This window comes from Platichthys flesus, chromosome 18, assembly GCF_949316205.1.
Source record: "Platichthys flesus chromosome 18, fPlaFle2.1, whole genome shotgun sequence".
Classification (NCBI taxonomy): domain Eukaryota; kingdom Metazoa; phylum Chordata; class Actinopteri; order Pleuronectiformes; family Pleuronectidae; genus Platichthys; species Platichthys flesus.
In genome coordinates, this window is record NC_084962.1 from 15,633,709 (window position 1) to 15,653,478 (window position 19,770).

Here is a 19,770-nt window from a genome sequence, read left to right on the forward strand (position 1 = left end):
CAATTGATAGCGTTGACCGGAATGAGCATTTAGCAGGCAAGGATCCACATCGCGGGACGGACGCAGCAAGTGAAGCGTTTGTCCTTGCCTCAAGGTTCAAAGTTTCACTTTAATTCAAAAACTCCCACAACAATAAACATCCACAATATGCAGGGAGTTATATATATATTTTTTCAATTTTATTACAAAATAAAAGGAACTGCATGTGTTAACTGGACAGGCAAATGTTATCACAGACCAAATAATAGATTTTTGCAGATAAAGGCAACAGTGAGATAAACAGAAAGACACCTCTTTCACACAAGGCAGCAAAGTCGATAATGATCAAAAAGATAAAGCTGCATTTTGTGTCTTATGGTACATTTCTATATTGTTTATCACTTTTCTAACAAAAGCAGGATTGTTGTTTGTTAGTCTTCAGGTGTCTTTCCTCTGAATAAAATAAAAAAATCCTGCCTCTGATTGCATTCCTCAAAAAGCCTCTTTGTGGTTAAAATTAAATATCCCACATTTTCAGGGTTTAAAGCAGGAGAAAAATCTGGGTCCTTTACTCAACAGCGGCAGTCAGAGCGGTGAAACTAAGCAATCTGCGCGTTCCTTTTCTAGCCATTCAACCTAGGTTAATATGATGAAGAGGTAGAATCTTTTTGTTTTTATATTTTACAGACTGAACATGCTGATGGGAAGTCCGGCACTTATAGTCAGGAGACGTTCTGTAGCCGAGTTAAACACAGAAAAAACACGACTGAGAAACGTATATTTTGTTTTTTTAAGTCTGCGCTCAATCAAGCAGAATCACTCTCCGTCAGAGGGAAGAAAGATCTATAAGAAGTGCATATTCGTCTACACAATAGATAAATAGAGATCAAATCAGAGCCACTACTCCATAACAACTTCAGCGCAAATACAGCTTTCTTTTCAAAAAAATCTTTGCCAGCCACAATGAAGCACCGGACAATTTCAGAGTTGTTGATTCTGCTCAGAACTTCACAACGACCACCGACCGCCCAGAGATCTGGATGTCGTCGAAGGGAAATAGAGCCAGAATCTGAAAGACAAGGACAAATGTTACTTATGCTTTCTTAACTGCTCCATAGACGTCCTCATCAAATATCTGTTAAATACTTATAGCTAGAACTGGAAGTACTGCTGTTAATCTCTAAATGTATTCGCTAACAATATCTTACATCATCATTGCCGTCAGCCAGATCCAGCGCCGTCTCGTCCTCCATGTTTCGAAGCATTGTGTCAGCGCCGGACTGGCAGAGCAGGTTGGCGATGGGGGCGTCCTGCCTCCCCACCGCCAGATGCAGGGGCGTGCAGCCGTTAAACATGGCGGCGTCCACGTTGGCTCCCATGCTGAGCAATAGCCTCACTGACCTGATGTCGTTCAGCTCGACCGCGAGGTGAAGAGCCGTTTTCCCACTGGTTCCTTCCTGCGAGGGGCGGAGATGGAAAAAAAAACGATTAAAAAGTAGGTCAATTTATTTTATATATTTGCTAGTTTGATATTTTTATAGATAAAATAACACTTATCCCACACACCGGATGTGAGGCAGAGTGGTTAAGTTAGGCCGGTGAGTTCAACCTAGAGGAATGTCTGTGGTAGTTTTGGGAGCGACTGTCATGTTCCTTTCCTTCAATAGAAAGTTAAGAGTGGCCGAGCCGCCCGGACGAATCATATCTCAAATCTAATTATGTCTCCATGAATCCTGCAGAAAAGCCCCGAGCTCAGATTCTATCACTACCAGCATTTCACAGGTGCTGCAGATTTATAGACAAGAGCACAACATGAGGCAGTAAACATTTTGAGGGGGGGGGGGGGGGGGGGGGAGGGGGGGGGGTGTGATCATAAATACTGGAACATAACAAGATGAGATATAGAAACCTGCAGGGTCACCCCAACATTGTATTATCTACAAGCAAAGTTTGTTTCTCAGTCTCTCTTCATATTTCAGGTTAAATATTTGAGTGGCAGCTGGATGAAGAAAGAAGTTCACTGTTTGAAATCAAGATCAACGTCTACCTTCTAGTCTGAGTAGAAAATGCAGTATGGGTCAGGGAATGGCCCATTACATTTGTTGTGGATCTGGATTTAACATTGTGAGATAGAGCATTTTTCAACATTTTCACTTAGGAAATAATTCAATAATCTTAAGGAAAAATGTGTTTACGAAACTGATATCTCAGATGTGTGAAATTTGGTGCAGATTGATTGGATCTAAGAGGGTTGTTGGGTCTCGGCAGAGGTATGCGCTCTACCGAGTGCAGTTCTAGTTTAAACCCATCAGCCACAAGATGCGGTAAAATAAGGATTCACTCGACAGACCAACCTGTATATTCAGGTCAGCTCCCTTACTCATCAGGAGATTCATAATCTGATGATGCCTGTTCAGTGCAGCCAAGTGAAGACAGGCAAGACCTGCAAGGACACATGTTGAAATATGGAACATGGGGTTAATCTTAAATCAAAATTAAACGAGGGTTATTGTATATATTCTCAAAGTGACAAACTAAGAACAGGAGGACAAACATTAACATGGTATTGATTTTGCAAGTTCACTAAATCTGTGCTAATCCTACAAGTGATTTTGCTATTACTAAATCTACTGTTAACTATTGACTAGAAATGTAATGTTTCCTTTGATGCTATATTTTGTTGAGCAATGGTAGCGTAGTTAAACGTTGCTTCATAGAGACACACCAAAACATCAGAGTTGCATAATCTAGGAAGTTCATGCTCAGCAGAGTCCACTGACACATAATCACCCAGATGCTTACGATACAAAAAAATGACCCTAAATAACAGCAGTTAGTGGTCAGCTGATGGGAGCGTGCAGCAGCGGGTGTTTTTCCTCACCTCTCCAGTTCTGCATCTCGAGGACCGGGGCCAGCTTGCTCGGGGAGACGTCTCTGGTCATCTCGTTGGCACACTCCGTCTGTCCGTGCTGGCAGGCCACGTGGAGCGCCGTGTTCCCGTCCTGGTCCTGCAGCTCCAGGCTGGCCCCTTTCTCCACCAGCTGCTTCACCACATCCGTCAGGTTCAGATAGTTGGCCAGGTGCATAGGGCTCTGAGGGTCACAGAAGACAAAAGACATGTAATGCAAATCAAACACGACAGGTCTCTGGTTTAACTCAATACCATTTACTTGTGAATGCAGGCCAGATCTTTTAATAAACTGCAAAGCTTAAATAAGTGTTTGATTCATCACTTGGTTAACAATCGTTATCGAGAGGTTGGTAACAATTTTAGATAATCACAGAAGTAATTTGTTGGTAATTAGTAGAGATAAATACTAGTGCTGTCAAACGATTAAAATACTTAATCGCGATTAATCGCAAATTTGTATCTATTCTAAATGTCCCTTCATAAATTTTTTCTCCATAATTTTTGGGGGGTTTTAATGCTCTTTCAACATGGAAAGTGGATTGGCTTGCTTTATGCAAATGTTTAATTTTATTGAAAAACAACATTGCCAAACAGGGCGGTACAAAATAAAATTATAAAGTGCACATTTCAGGTAAACAAGGACTCAGCCTATAGTGCAGTTAAACCATGGCTTAATATTTTTTTTTTTTTCAAGTTTGCTGTGAACATAGCAGTCAGGCCTCTCGAACAGACAAGCAACAAAATAACAAACAAACAAAATAGTGTCTGCCTACTTTGAAATAAATTAAACACAGAACTGTGTAGGGCTATTTGAGTCCTCCCCATATTTGTGGAAAATGTATGAAATAAGAAATACCCTGTTTTGAATTAAATAAAAACATATAGCTGCAGCCTAGTAGCTTAAAAATATATATTTTAGTTGGCGAAATATTAAAACAAAAAGCGAGAGCAGGTCAGACTGGAGGCGAACACAGATACTGAAGCTCGATGGAAACCAACTGCAGCTTCTGCTCTGATCTGTGTCTCCCTGAGCGAGTGCGCGGGGGCAGGGGGCGGGGCTACGGTACGCTATCTGGAACCACACAAACACACACAGACCATAGACTGTATATGACACAGACACACACACACTCGCCCGCTGCTTGTACTTCATGACGGCCTGATATGATGATGTTTTAAAAAATTATTGTGACTTAGTCAACCTACAACATGCAAAAGCGTGTGTCACACGGCGAAAGCATGAGAGTTGGCAGCTCTGCGTTAATCTCGTGATAAAAAACTTAACGGCGTTAAAATTGGGTTGCGTTAACGCCGTTAATAACGCGTTAAACAGACAACACTAATAAATACTAAACATTTTATTGTTCTAGGTTCATAAATGTGAGGTTTTGAATTTGATCCATCTCTGTAGTATCAGATTTTGTGGTTTCTTCCCTGCCCCAAGTTCTATCTCTCCACTTTCTTCAGCACAAGGTTTAGGGTCAGTGCTCTCGTAAAAATATTGCTGACAACAAACCAACAAACAGATGCAAGTGACAACATAACCTCCTCTGCGGAGATAAACAGCTGAGACAATGAGGGTTGCGCATTCCGTCAAAAACAAACAGGGCTTGTGGTTGCACTGTGTTCTGGTGCAAGACAAAACAAAACACCAGAAATGCGTCATTAATCATCTGAGGGTGAGTTTCTTTTAAAACTTTTCAAAACAAGGGTAAACAGGAGTTAAACTTCATCATGTCTCCAAAGACGACGTCTGCAGAGACAGCTCAGAGGTAATTGAGCAACTGAAATGGACTCTCAAGCCTGAGTCACTGCATCAAGTGCTGAGAGCTCAGATATTTCCTTCCTATCAGTTTGCTCTTGTCTTCACTTTAGTTTCGACACCAGCACGACTCTGGTTCTGACATCTTGAACAACTGGAACCATTCCTCCACCCACATCCACACAAGGATACACTCCACAGCTCCCTGTGGTTCTATTTCTACAAGAGGTAGAGGAGGGGAGTTTCCACTCTGAGTGCCTCATGAGCTAACACTGGAACCGCCCACAGTGATGCCCCTGAGAGAGGCCGGGCCGCAGCCTCCAAGTAAAGAGGAACAATAGTAAAGAGGAACAACAGTTCTCTGGAAGTACAGAGATATAAATAATTACACCGTTTCCACAGTAAAAGGTGCTGGTGATAAAGAAGTCATCTTGGATTAATAACTAATCCAATCGAAGTTGCATGTGCAGTGGAAAGATTAGTGTTGCATTTACCTGGTATAAATTATTTTGGATGTCCAGGACTTCTTTTGGGAAAAGCTCTATCAAGTGCTGAGTGATGAACTCGTCCTCATGGATGATTGCTAAGTGCAGGAATCTACAGGATTGGAGAAGAAAAACAATAAATACATAAAAAGCACAGCTCCATTATCTACATAGACTGTATGTAAAGAAAATGACAGCTCTTAAAAAGTAAAGCTAAATCGTCTTGATCGCCCCCTGGTGGCTCGCTGCTCCACAATTTAAGCAGCATCCCATTTTAAAATTTAAATTTTTTACATCTTGATATACAGTCCATGATATGCCCCAACTGGATATAAAGATGGAGTTCATGACATCTTCCCGAAAAGTGAAGCCAAAGCTTCTCTATTGCCCCCTGCTGGTTGACTGCAGTATCCTCCTCCATGTTAGCAGGTGGGACATGGACCAAAATAAAAAGTCAAAGTACTAATGAAATAAAACATTTCGGTTCAGTTCTTGTCACATCAACTTTACACCCCAGCTCCCCTCCACGATCAGTACTGCACAGACTCTGGCTACAAATGACCTCAGAAGGTGCAAGAGGGCGCCACTACTATCCAGAATATTTGCTTTCATTTTGGTGCAAGGGGAGGAAGTGAAGAGGCGTCGTCAAATCTTTGTATATAGTCTATGACAAGAAAACTGCAGACCTACTTTAACTCAAAAGCAACAGTGTTGAGTAATGGTGGAAATAAAAGGCTGTGCGTCAACTAGAGAGAAGCTGTTGCTTCACAGTTTTCCTCGGTATTCATCTCAGGAGTCAGGTAGTGGGCTGAATGGCAAGATTTACTGGTTTGGTTATTGATCAATTAAAAAAAATGTGGAGAAGTTAGCAAATCATCTTTCAAACTACGTGAGCGTGTTGGAACACATATCAGAAGGCCCATCTTCGCAGCACATTACGAAATAAAAAAACTACATATTAGCCTCAAAACCTGAGTGGGATGTTGTAGCAAACAAATGTGTGCAGAAAGCAGGAAATGGAACCGTGCGATGGAACTTTATATAGAACCAACCTTCAGAAACCCAAGAAGGGCCTCTTCTGTTAAACGACTTCAACAGATTCAAATCAAAGTGGAGCATAATACATTTTGTTTCTCTAATGTGCGGAGAACTCAGGTTGAAGCTGATGTCACAAAAACATCTCTCGAAGAGCAGCAGCGAGCTCTTCTGTCAGAATAAAGGTCATTTGACCAGAAAAAATGTAATAATGGTGGACGTTGTGGTCGTGTTCAGCCAGACAGCGTGGGATCAAAAGTCACAACAAAAGTTCACTGCAGACGTCTGGTTCAGCGTCCTGCTTTGAACAGGTTACTACCAATTGTCTGATTTCCTGTCAGATGTCACACACATTAATATCATTTGCACAAGAAAATCTCCCCCGTCTGCCGGAGCCACATATAGAAGCGAGAAAACACATTTGATCAAATCATCTCTGCGAGGTTGTTAAATGTGGTTATGTTGTTATGATTCTGATTTAAGAGGAAAGACGTTCAATTAAGGGATTAATCGTCACCAAAAACCGTCTGATGGATTCACTGTCTGTGTCTGTCTGCTCCATTTTTAACCCGTGGATCAATAAAACTAATTTGTGTTATATATGTGAATGGAATCTTTTGCTTAATCACAAAAAATAAACAATGTTTGAACTCTACTTTGAAAGCTTCATACAATCAAGAGCAGTTAATCATTAAAATATGTCCTAGGTACATAGAACAGACGTGTGGGGATTGCATCAGGTAACTCACAATATGTCCCCATCATTGTGTGTGTAATTTTACTATAGAAGAGAAAGACAGTTTTAACGGTTTCGCAATCGTTGTACGTAAACAGCGACTAACGGGTTAGGAAATCTTTGACATTAAGGAATTTGTGAGAAGGAGGAACTGCTCATTATTCTGCATGTCCGCAGTGTTTAAATATAACTGGCTAATCATTTAAGTTCCTTTTATTCAATTTTAAAATCATAACAAAGTGCATGTCTAGGAATTTTGGACAGTTTTTCCAGAAAAATCTGTGAATTTGCTTCAATGACTTCTGGGAAACTGATATTGGAAAAAGAGATTAATCGAGCTCAAGGACAAACAACAGATACTGACTGAGCCTGTGAGCCGAAACAAAAACATGCAGGTATACCTTCATCCATATTTCACACACAGATAAAAACTGGAAAAGATAAACTGACAGAAACTAAACCTGTCTTTGCATTAAAATATCTATTGTTAATAAAGATTAATCCTTCAATTTATGCAAATGTTTGTGTAAATTAATGGATAATGCATCACAATATACATCAATCCGCCAGAACATTGAATCCAGCTAAGTGCTATAGTAAATACATATCATTTATATATTCAAAGACTGATTTAAAAGTCTGCAGAATGGTGGATCTGCACTTTACCGAAGAGTCAACTCTGAGCAAACCTCTTAATGTGAAAGGGACTTCCTGGTTTGAGTAAGTCTTGAATGAATAGGAGCCAAAAAAAAAAGTCCCACAGGGGAAATTATTATTTGCATGATTCTTTCTCCGTGTGAGCCGGACTGGGTGGTGTGTGTGTCAGGTGTTTCTTATCCTCTCAGGTGTCTATAGTTAGGGTGTGAGAACAAAACCATGTGACCCCAACAAGCAGCGAGAGGAAATGAAAAAAGGTCAGAGCGGCAACAACACCTCGGAGAGGCCATGAGTGCATCAGAAGCCTGCAGGAGTCATGTGCAAGTTCGACTTGTTAACTCCAAGTGATGACACTGCAACAATAGATGAGTGCGTGTCCCTGCATGGGCTGATGTGTGTGTGTGTGGAGGTTGGCATGTTGCGGTTGTGTGCAAGAAGCTGCAGTTTCCTTGACTCAAAGTGAGAAATTAACTGAAGCGCAAAAAAAAACTGGCAGGTAACCAGATGACATTTTTAGACTCTGGTTTGGTAGTGAAACAGAAAGAAGCAGCAGCAGCAGCAGCAGCAGCTTGTGAACTGTGGGATCCAGCAGTTAAAAACATGGGTCCTCGCCACCATGCTATCCTGATCTACAAGTTTCTTGGATCCAACACAAGCCACAGTTCGGCCTCACAGCGTGTGCTTTGTCTGTGAGCTGCATGGGGAAGTCCAGGCCTATCTGTTTCACTTCTGTTTTCTGACTGAGAGACGCCTCACAGGAGCCCGTCGACATTCATGACCAGGACAAAGTTCATTAAAAAAAAAAGGAAAGTCTGCAGAATCACACACCCAGATTAAAATCCCCTTCAAGGCCGGAATCATAGCAGAACATGGGCCTCGAACCCAGGGTGATTTTTCACAGTGTTTTGTTTTTATGCTCGTCATCATCAGAGGACTATAGAATAAAGGCTGCTTGATACTTTGACAGAGCTGAAAACTTGATAAGAAGAGTAATTGTGCAAGTTTTGGTGATCATCTCTTTATAGGAACATTTATCAACAACTAAAATTCTAAATATTTTCTGGTCTCACCTTATACAATGTAATAAAATTGCACTTTTAACTCGTTTTAAATTGCACATGTTTGATTTTTTTGACAGTTTGTTTGGTCCAAGCTGTACATTTGAAGATTTGGCCTTGGGTTTGGGGTATTTTTCTTTATTATTATTATAATTATTACAAATATTTTATTTATAAATGATTGGGAGATAAATATGATGTTTAGCTGCAGCCCTCACCAGAACTGCTGTGGAAATCAAAGTTAATATAATATAAAATTACATTAAGTACTTAAAATAAAACTCTGGACCAAAGCACAACGTTTTAGATTGAATTGACAAGCACCATGTCTGAAGTTCACCCAGCACTTGCTGCAAAGAGCCCGTGGACCCGAGGAGCGTTTCACCTTCAAACCAGACATTTAGACAGAAGAACAACATCAAACCTACGTGTCTCCCTCCTCGGTTATAGTCGTGAGAAAGTTCTCCTCCTGCTCGCACAGTTTAGAGCTGAGTGTCGGCTCCTCCCGGCCGCTGGAGAGCGAGCAGGTCCGCACCAGCTCCGACAGACTCTCCCCGGTGATGGACGAGGAGCCGTAGGCTGAGTCCAGCCGCTCCTCCCCGGCGGAGAACTTCTCCCGCGGCCCGCCGAGGTCCGCGCCGGGCTCCCGCGGCTCCTCCGACTTCACGATGGAGCGGTACGAGTCGATGCCCGAGTCTGTGCGGTTCTCTCCGGCGTACAAGTCTTTACTGCAGTCGTCGCTCGCCATGGTTGTAGAGGTGGTGGTGGTGGCCTCGCCGGGCTTCCCCCTCCCTCCTTGCCGGGACTTGAGAGGCTACTGGCGGCTGCTGTGGCCGCTCGCTGCTCGGTGATGAGACCGCACAGCGGGGACACTTCTGCGGGCACCTGAGGGAACCGCCGCTCCGTTGAGAAACCGAGAGCCGCCGCGTTTCATTCCAGGAACCGCTCGAACATGTCAGCAGCCCGCTCCGCGCCTCCAGCTCGTCTCTATCGATTATCGACTGGTGTGGAAGTTACAAAACACGGTGCGCTCATCACCGACGTGGGGGGGCAAGCGGGGGTTAGAGGAGCGGGGAGGCGGCTCCGCGTCGTCTGGAGATCCGATAACAACAGCAGGAGCTCCGGGCGACGAAGAAGAGCAAGAAGAGGAAGAAGAGCTGACACGTGAAAGAGAAGCTGTTTGTGTCACGAGGGGGAATCCCCAGTGCGCGTGCACGGCACACACACACACACACGCGCTAGAAAAACTTTAGGCGGAAGTGATATAAATTTCAAAATAAAGGTTGTAGTGTCAAAACATACTAGTATTTGAGTTTGTTGCCCATCTACTATAAATTCAACTATGACAGACGTAATAGATGAATGCAGGAATAAATAATTAAAGCTTTACATAAAAGATACAACTTGAATTTACTTGGGATGCCAAGCTGTTCTTGTCTTTTATCTCTGTCATTATTAATATTATAATTATTATTATTATCTGTGTACTTCCTTCATTTTTATGATAATACTAACAACAATATAATCATTAATGCTGCAGTGTTTGTTCGGGACTCGTGTGTAGGAGCCATCACGATGTCCGTCTGCACTTTGAAATACAACATTGCACAAGAGAACTATAGTTCCAGAGAACCAGCTCCAGTATATTTACACTAATCCATTCAAATAAGAACTTTATTCTTGATACAAGTGTGTTTTCTGATACAAGTGTGTTTTCTGTCCAAAATTTGATATGTTGGTTATAATTTTGACTCAAAAGTTCAGGGGGTAACCCAGCTATCATATCTTCATTCCTTTTCTATTTCGGGAGCTGCTTGTTGTGGTTTGGCCTTTAGAGGGCTCACTCACACAGCTACTGGTCGCTGCCCAGTGGATTCATCATGAATACAGTCCATAAAACGATGCTGAGTGTCTGAGAGAAACCTTTACTGCTGCCAAGAGCTGCCATCTGTCTTCATGTCATCTACTGTTATGTTTACTTAATCCGCGCTATGCCAGCAGTCCAGTCCAATGTCCGTACTGTAGGCTGTGATAAACAGAGGCCTGTGTGCCAGGATTGTGAGGAAAATGGTTTCCTGTGTAAACAGGGATGTTTACAAAGGAAGCAAGGGGAAGAATTTAAGATATTCTTTCATACATGCTGAATCTTATTTATCATGTGTTATTTCTTGTACATCGAATAATAGAAAAAATTTAATTGTATGGCTGCATCACCTATTGCCCTCTCATAATAAATTGTCACAGCTGTGCCATGTGTTCCTACATGTCCCTCGGGACGAAGCAGGGACATGGTTTAGAAATTTAAATCTTTTGTGTAGGCTGTCTCTGGCCGAGTGATTAATGGTCATGAAGTGTTTCCATACACATCTCATCTTGTTAAGTAATAATAATTCTTCTTCTTCCTTGTTCGGGTTATTGACTTCGGGCAACTAACTTCAAGGTGTTTCGCTGCCACCTACTATTGCTCTTTTTCTTCTTCAAATTAATTAAGTTAATTATGAGTAATTATAACTTTATTTGAATCAATGGCAGCACATACAATATTAAAATATCATTCAAACCCTAACACTCAAAAGTAATGGCAAAGGGTATTCTTATTTTTCATCTTGATACACAAACTATAAGCCTCGAAAATAACTGTCAAGCAAAACATAGAGGACACATAATTCACAATATAGTTGTGGGATTTTTGCTTTATTGTTTATCTCTTGTGTTGTTCCCACTGTTACAGCCTCTCATTGGGGGATAATACTTTTGGTGCATAGAGACATGGAGCTATTGGGATGCAGGGGGGGGGGGTGGTTCCTTTGTGCAGCCTCTGTGATTCACTTGAAGTGGGATGTGTATGTGTAAAAGTGTGTGTCTACATTGTTGTGTTGGGGTGGCTCGCTCCCACGTGCCGCTTCCTGTCGTCTTTGTCCTGCCTCACAGCTCCACAGCCTGCAGGGAGAGGAGAGGAGCTGTCTGCAGCCTTTTGCCTCTTCCTCACCCTGCAGCCCTTGCAGCAGTCTCTCCATCACCACCAGGCTTTGCATCGCTGAAAGGAGCCTCTAGTCTTTTTATTTATTTATTTTTTGCTCTTGCAGAACGCACCATGACGGGATTCTCTACCCAGCGACGCGTGCCCACCTGGAGGAGAAGGAGGAGGATGCTGCCGGGATGGTGCATCAGCCTCTGAGCCGTTTGGGCTCCGGGTGCAGCTGCTTTCCCTCGGACGATGCGCAGAGGGGATCTCGGCGCGCGTATGTTGTTGTGTTGTGATCCGGAAACCCCCACGTCCAGACAGGAGATCCATGCCCCGGTAGTAGCACCGTTCCCACCACCATGTCCCCTGAGTCGGCTGCAACGGCCGGTGAGAGCAGCCCCGCCGCCGCCGGCACCGTCCCCGAAGAGGAGCCGGACAGCCACCGAGAGGAGGTACACAAACACTGTGTGCAGCATGCAGGCCAATTGTCCTACCTCAGTGCATGTGGAGTAAATACATAGTTGTGTTGATGTCACATATGTCAACATTCTCGCTGTAATAAATCACATTGTGCAGATCGGGGGTTAAAGTGCACAGCACACGCAACACTGAGACGGGAATCGAACGGGCTGTCTTATTGTGGAATACAGTGTTTATTATTAGTGAGCTAATGTGCTGTGATACATGAACCTGTGCGTCCAAGCGCGCAGCCGAGAGCGTGCACGTGCATGCATGTCCTCCTGCTCGTCTCCCCTCCAGACAAGTGGCATCCAAAATGGGGCTCAGGGACCTGATGTGGGTCCTATGATATCACTGTCACTGGGAAAATGAGAGGACGTCTACATGTTTTGATGCTCCCATTTTTCTATACGCTGTCGTTTTCCTCCAAGAAAATTGCTCAAATGTTCTGTTAATTTAACAGAATTACTTTGTTTTGATGGTATTACGTTGTCTTTCCCCAGGGACATGTAGGGATTCAATTTATTAGGGTTTTATTTTGCCTGCAACGGCCCCTCCGCACATAAATGTTGGACAAAAGACATATCCATTACACAAGAGGGTTTTTATGTAACATAGCTGGTCTGATTATGTCAAGAGAAAGTGCCCATGAGTGTGAGAGGTGCCACAGTCGTCCCAGGAATCGTGAAGCCTCTGAACTCTTTACAGCTTCTGACTGGAGCGTTTGTTTTCTGAAAAACTGACCTGGTTCCTCAGAAGGCTGTTGCAGGGCTTTTTACAATTCCTGAAACACCAACTTTCATGTTTACCCCCCTAATGCTTTTACTAAATAATATTTGACTGTTTACTTCTCCTGTTTAAAGCCTGAATCCAAATAGTGTGTGCTCTTGTGTGAAAGCACATTACACACAAAACAACTGCAACCAAATCTCCAAAATAAAACCAGAGCTTCTATCCGAGGGCGCTTTCACACCTACTTTATTTGGTCAAGACTTTTAGTTTAACAGGTCTGAATAATGTCCAAAGGTGATCGATGAATTAAAAGTTAGTCCCACCAAAAGAGGTGATCCAGGTTCGGATCAAACTGAACCATGGTTTGGTATTTTTAGGTTTAAAAACATTTTTGGGGGATGGATCAGGTTTTTCAGACCTACTGCTAAAGTGACCAGTTCAAATGTAAACAGTGTTTGGTTCGAACTTTCAGGTGTAAAAAGAATCAGGTGGGATTTGTAATAGATCAAATCTCTCTGCGTCCCTGTGTGACAGCTATATGAGGAATTCTCTTCCTGTATGTTTAATATGAGCAACTTCCTCGTCGTCCTATCCCGCCCTACAGGAGGAATGTCTAATGTGTCAAAGATGTCAACACCACTGTGTTCATGTGGTGAGTCACTTCTCTGAAATCCATGGGCCTAATGAACTGCTCTGATATCATCTTAAGCGGGGGCCCTTTCAAATGAAATGTTGTATGTTACCATAAAATAATAATCTAGTTAGCTTTGTGTCAGTTCAAATCTTATTATTCTTTAGACTAAAAGCTCACAGCTGGATATTGTGAGCAACGCTTTTATTCACATGTCTATAAATCTGTACGTGAGTGACGTTTCAAGGTTATATTTGCAGATTCTTTAACGTGAAGGTATATTTGCTTTTCATGTTAATGCATTTTCAACATTCACAAGCGGGGCGATGCTTCCTGCTGCACAACTGCTCATTGTTATTCCTGCAGCTTAAACAGGCTGTAAAATGTAACATGAGCCACAAAGTGTGTCATGTTGTATTGATTATAGTCGTCCAGGCCGGGCACAGGATGCTGGCGAGTAAATACTCCTCCTGCAGTAGGTTCATCTGAACCGGGAATTGAAGTGTTAACCCCTCCGGCCCCCGTGGGGTGTAGCCTTGGGCTTGGCGAGCTCCTCTGGGACCATGTGACCAAGGTGGGGAAGATAAATATGGAGAAAGAACATCTATTATTTATGGTCGTCTGTCACTGGAATAGCACACGGCTGACATGTGGAAGTCAATACGTCAATGCAGTGATCCCGGTTGTTGTGACCACTCACGCTGTATGTCGGGCTGACCTATGGGCCTTCCTATGTAACAGATGGAGAGGATAACCTTTGTGTTTTAATTGAATCATTGCTGCTACAGTGATCCAAAAATGTTTGATGTCCACACAGCAGATTCTGCCTCTGTATGATGTCTGTTATGATAATTTGATTTTGAATACATTTTCTTATAATCCGTCTTTCCTGGGGCCTTTGAAACGCTGCCAGGTTTGTGCAGCATTGCTCCCACGAGGCGTGACTAGCTCCTGATGCAGGCACTGGGGCCGGCTGTGCCCCGAGGTGATAAAGGATGGCACCAGCTTAATGCTGCCAGAGTGAAACGGCTGCTGTTCTCTAGCTGGCCTGACATGAAATGTGAGGTCTGCCCCTCGGAATATTTCTGTCCTCTTCCCTCTATCCTTTTCTCTCATATCGTATTTATGTAAAGACACGTACCGAGGCCATGTGCTATTCGCTGGAAACAAGGTCTACTCAACATTGTACTTTTGCATTTTCTTGAATTCGATTGTGGGACTGGGTGACTTTTTGGAGGATAACAAGCACAGACCACGACATGAGCAGCTGGCTCACAGCTCATGCATAAACTATGTAAAAGCACTTACAACACAGAAAATATCCTTCAATATTTTATAGGCGGGAGCTTCTCATTTCAAATTTTTTATCAACTGATTTACAATTTCATATCAAAGAAATGTATTTAATCAAAGTTCCTTATTGCCTTTATTTTGTTTTGACACACACTCAGTAATTTTCAACGTATCCTTCTAGTGACCCTCTACTGTTTTCTCATCTTGCAGCAACGGGCCCAGAAACAGTCCCTGTCGAAGTCCCTGTGTCAGGAGACCCACTGGAAATGCCTGCTTCTCTCACTGCTTATGTACGGCTGCGTCGGGGTGATGGCCTGGTGCCAGGTGACCCAGGTCACGCGCCTCTCCTTCGACAGCGCCTACAAGGGAAAGTCTATGATGTATCACGACAGTCCCTGCTCCAACGGCTACATCTACATCCCCCTGGCCTTCTTGGTCATGCTCTACGTGGTCTACCTGGTGGAGTGCTGGCACTGCCACACCAGGAATGAGCTGCAGTACAAGGTAGATGTGGACAACGTGACCGAGCGCGTCCAGCGGATGCAGCAAGCTACGCCCTGCATCTGGTGGAAGGCCATCAGCTATCACTATATCAGGAGAACACGACAGGTGACGCGCTACCGTAACGGAGACGCCTACACCACCACACAGGTGTACCACGAGCGGGTCAACACCCACGTGGCCGAGGCGGAGTTTGACTACGGGAACTGCGGAGTTAAGGACATCTCGAAGAACCTGCTGGACCTGGACAGCTTCCCCATCACCAGGCTGAGGTTCACAAAGTGCTTTAGCTTCGCCAGCGTGGAGTCAGAGAACTCCTATCTGACCCAGCGCGCCAGGTTCTTCACAGAGAACGAGGGTCTGGACGACTACATGGAGGCCCGTGAGGGAATGCATCTGAAGAATGTAGACTTTAAAGAGTATATGATTGCCTTTTCTGACCCCAGTCACCTGCCCTGGTACACAGCTAACTCCACGTTTTGGGTGGCAGCTGCTTTCACCCTCTCCTGGCCTCTGCGGGTGCTGACGGAGTTCCGCACTGCCTGTGCACACTACCATGTGGAGAAGCTGTTCGGCTTTGACTTTGTGCCAACGACACCCTCTGAGGAGCGGCCATATTGCCCACACATCCCACGAGTCAACACAATCGACAGCACAGAACTGGAGTGGCACATCCGCTCCAACCAGCAGCTGGTGCCCAGCTACTCGGAAGCCGTTCTCATGGACCTGTCCCAGCTCTCGGGGAGCTGCAACAGCTACTCCGTCTGTGGAGGCTACGGCGGCTACAGGCAGAACTGTGAACGCTGCCACCGCACCATCAGCAGCTCCTCCATCTTCTCTCGCAGCGCCCTCAGCATTTGCAACACGGGGAGCCCCCGCATCCCCTTCAGTGCCAGCCGCTTCTCACTGAGCCGCCTGTACGGCTCCAGGCGGAGCTGCCTGTGGAGGAGTAGTGGGAGCCTGAATGAGCAGTCGTGCCCCACAGAGAGCACCCGCTGTCTGTCAGGTCAGCAGACCAGCGAGGAGAACCCTCCAGCCTATCAGGATGCTATGTTCTTCCCAGTGCTCATTGTGCATCGTAACGAAGGCTGCCTCAACCATGACCACCACTCCCTGCACAGGAACGGCTCCTGTGTAGAGACTTCGCTATGACCCACGGCGGCCACAGGCTTCTGAGCAAAAAATATAATGATGCAGGCAAAGAGCAAGACCTCTATGCCCCTGGGCTAGTGGATGATAATGACTTCTGCTTCTCCCTTTTACATATTGTCACATACAAGCTACTACAAACAAGCATTTGTCAAGTTTGAAAAGCTGGTGTAGCCTCAAATAAAGGAAAAATAAAGTATGTCTGAGAAAGCCCCCTAATAAGTCAGGGAACAATGCCTGGATGGTCTAAATGAGACTGTTGGTTAAACTATAATGTGGCTTTAAAGGACCACTCTGCCAAAGTGTCATGTACAGCCCTACAGCTTCCGTTGAGAATCAACTAACCAAGGAACACCAGCTGGTGTCACCTCTTACTGTAAATGTCATATCTGTAGATCTTAGTCACTACATGGACATGAGTAACACTTAGTAGAATTTGGCGCCTAAAAAAGTGTTTGACTCATCGGTAGAGGAGGACGTTAAGAAAAGAAATGCTTATGACATGAATGACTACATCATAGATTGAGTGTGTGAGTCATGAGGGAAAACGAAAAGAGTTCAACACCCTCGCTCAAAGCGTAATGAAACATTCGCTAGAATAACTTGGGCCCAAATAAAATATATAAGCATTCGCACGTAAAACATTTTTGATACTGGGGGATTTAAATGTTCTTATTCAAAGTTAGTGCACGTGAAAATCCAGTGAAAAAAAAGGGATACATTTCCCTTCGCATAAAAATAAATGTGATACAGACGCTGAAATATCCAGTTGGCTCGAACGGGCTCGGTGGCGGTGACATTATACTTCTCGGCTCGCTAAATTTAGCTCACACAGCGGATGAATAATTTATCACAGGAAAGCTGAGGACACAAGAACTTCACACTGAATGAGCGCCACGTCTACAAACTGCTCCTTAATCACTTTAAACTGGACAATTTGTAGAATGGCCTATTACTATATAATAAACCTCACCATTATATTGATAGATCAGTGTCGGCTCAGCTACTTGTAAAATCTCAAAGTAAACATTTAATTTCATGTTTGGCAATATTAGTATTCAGCCTACCTCTTTATTTAAGTGCCTAGCGATCAACTGTTACCGACAAGCATAAGCCACCATGACTCAAAATGATCTCATCTCAACATCTTCCCATTGAAACAAGTGAAGTCCACACTCATTAGAGCACATGATATATGATGCATAGGAGAAACTTGCTGCAGCACCTGCTCTCAGTACTGTTTAAGATATAAAAGGTCAGAGAAGAAACTCTGAAGACGAGTTTCTTCATCATAACGCAGCTCTCGCAGATCCGGTGCTGTGCTCTGCTGATGAGTATCAGAGAGACAGCCAGGGAGCCGGCCATCAAAGACGCTCGGAATCACTACTGATAGCGTCAGATTCAATAATATGACAGGATTTTGTTTAAAGAACTCAAAAAAGAAAGTTACTCGCTCTCAACTGAGTGCACGCAGTTTGTCAGTCATGTGGAATTTGGTTTTACAGCCAAGCCATGCACAAGAAAAAAAACGTTTGAACAGGAATAAAAGAAGAAGTCTGATCAGGATTTAACACAACTCAAAAGTTTTTTTATTTTCTTCCATTACAGCTTAGCATTTGTGAATGGTACTTTAGTACGATTTTAACAAGCACAGGGGTGATTCAAGAAAACTGAAATATTGGTTTATAAGCTGGTTTTCATCTCATTAGATCCTCATTTAAAAGTTGGATCGCTGGTTGTTTACTTTCTGTTGTTGCGACCATCAGAGTCGAAGGATCTCGACTGTGGACGTTTTGTTTCACTTCCTGCTTCACAATAATGGGCTTGAACTTGTGACCGGTTTTACCCATACTCATTACATTCCATGTGTGTAGTAAGGTCGGGAGTTGGGGACTATCTTTAAAGCAATACTAGAGAATGCATAAAAAGGATTTTCTTTTTCTTTGTTTCAAACAGATTCTAGCAAACCTGCCATTTCATTTCAACAAATGACCGTTTCCTCACCTGTTTTTCGCAAGCTCACCTATGCAAGCCCCATACACTCAGGATCATAATCAGGAGGAGGATTCTGCTTGCAACAAAATCCCAAAACGTTCTCATTTCAACTTTAGGTTTAGCCAGTTATGCAGACGTTTCACTTTGTATTCTAACAGCTTTTGTAAGAAACGGCCTCTTCGTGATCCGGCATCGATCCTCCTTCAGGTCCTGGTGTTCATAAAGTTCACTATACGTACTGATATCTTTGTTTGAATAATAAAGAAATGGTTTGACAGTTCGGGAACACAGCTCATTCGCCTTCTTGCCAAGATTTGGAAGACAAGATCAATACTGTTCTGAAGTCTGTTTGGCAAATAAGCTTTAAGCCAGTTAGCTTAGCTTAGCATAAAGACCACAAACATGGAAACACCTGAACATTACAACCTATGCTTGCATTTTATAGTTACGCACGTGACCCCCCCCCCCCCCCCCCCCACCGCCCCAGCTGTTTTCAGTCTTCATGCTATGCTAAGCTAATTAGCTCTTATTGAGAAAATATTTTCCTAAAATGTCAAACTATAACTTTCATTTTAAGGAATATTTCTCGAACAAGAAGAATTCACAGATAAATTAATCCAGTTTCTTGGTTTACAGTTGTTTCTGATTCCAAGTCATGAAGGTCACGAAGGGCTGGATCACATCCCAGCATGCATTGGTCAGAAGGCAGAGCATCAAGTGGATGTCACGCTTGTATTGTAAAAATCCAGAGGACACGAGGAACAAGAGCATGCAAACTCCACAAGGGACTGAAACATACACAACCTGTAGGAGATGGAGGTAGCGTAGCAAGTGTTTCATTTTCTTATTCATACTTATGCATAGAATTACCCAACAAGCCTCTCGTATGGCTTCACTGTGATATTCATACAGAATAGAAAAAATGTGTTTACCAGTGCAATGTTTACCTGACGATATTGACATGAAAGATATTTGGGGTATTTCAAAATGGTTCTATATCTGGTTGGAGGTTTTCATAACTAGACATTTTTTGCTCCATAGATGACTGTTAGCATAACGGCTTTTGTCATGCAAAGCACTGAACCCTTTACCGTGTCTAGGTTGGTTTTATGTACTCTCTTTCACTCATGAATTCTCTAGGGCTTGACTTTTTATATTTAAATGTTGTGTATTCTCGGGAGTGTAGGGCGGAGAGGCTTTGTACTGTAAATAAAATAGAGCTGAGAGGTGGGGAGACTGTGGATGTGGATCTTAGATGAATGTGTCACACACAGAGACGTCACCGGAGCAGGGACATTGTTTTGACATGCAGACGTTAAAGGGGCGAGTTTGTTAAGAAAGTCACTAATGGCAATGCAATCCCTTTCAAAATGCTTCAGGCAGCCGATGTTGTGCAGCTTTAAATTGACCTGTTTGAATGAT

General features: G+C 43.4%; 2 protein-coding genes across 2 annotated transcripts; one reads left to right on the forward strand and one right to left on the reverse strand.

Annotated features, from left to right (window-relative positions):
* Window positions 1–152: 152 nt before the first annotated feature.
* On the reverse strand, window positions 153–9,827 carry nfkbie (nuclear factor of kappa light polypeptide gene enhancer in B-cells inhibitor, epsilon). Its single transcript, XM_062411269.1, has 6 exons — window positions 9,052–9,827; window positions 5,147–5,249; window positions 2,861–3,071; window positions 2,334–2,422; window positions 1,188–1,436; window positions 153–1,048 (listed from the first exon to the last, which is right to left on the reverse strand). Exons 1-6 carry the CDS (start codon window positions 9,369–9,371, stop codon window positions 980–982), a joined length of 1,041 nt encoding a protein of 346 aa, XP_062267253.1. The 5' UTR covers window positions 9,372–9,827; the 3' UTR covers window positions 153–979.
* A 2,015-nt stretch (window positions 9,828–11,842) lies between these two features.
* tmem151ba (transmembrane protein 151Ba) lies at window positions 11,843–18,798 on the forward strand. Its single transcript, XM_062411268.1, has 2 exons — window positions 11,843–12,040; window positions 14,914–18,798. Exons 1-2 carry the CDS (start codon window positions 11,948–11,950, stop codon window positions 16,354–16,356), a joined length of 1,536 nt encoding a protein of 511 aa, XP_062267252.1. The 5' UTR covers window positions 11,843–11,947; the 3' UTR covers window positions 16,357–18,798.
* The last annotated feature ends 972 nt before the right edge of the window (window positions 18,799–19,770 follow it).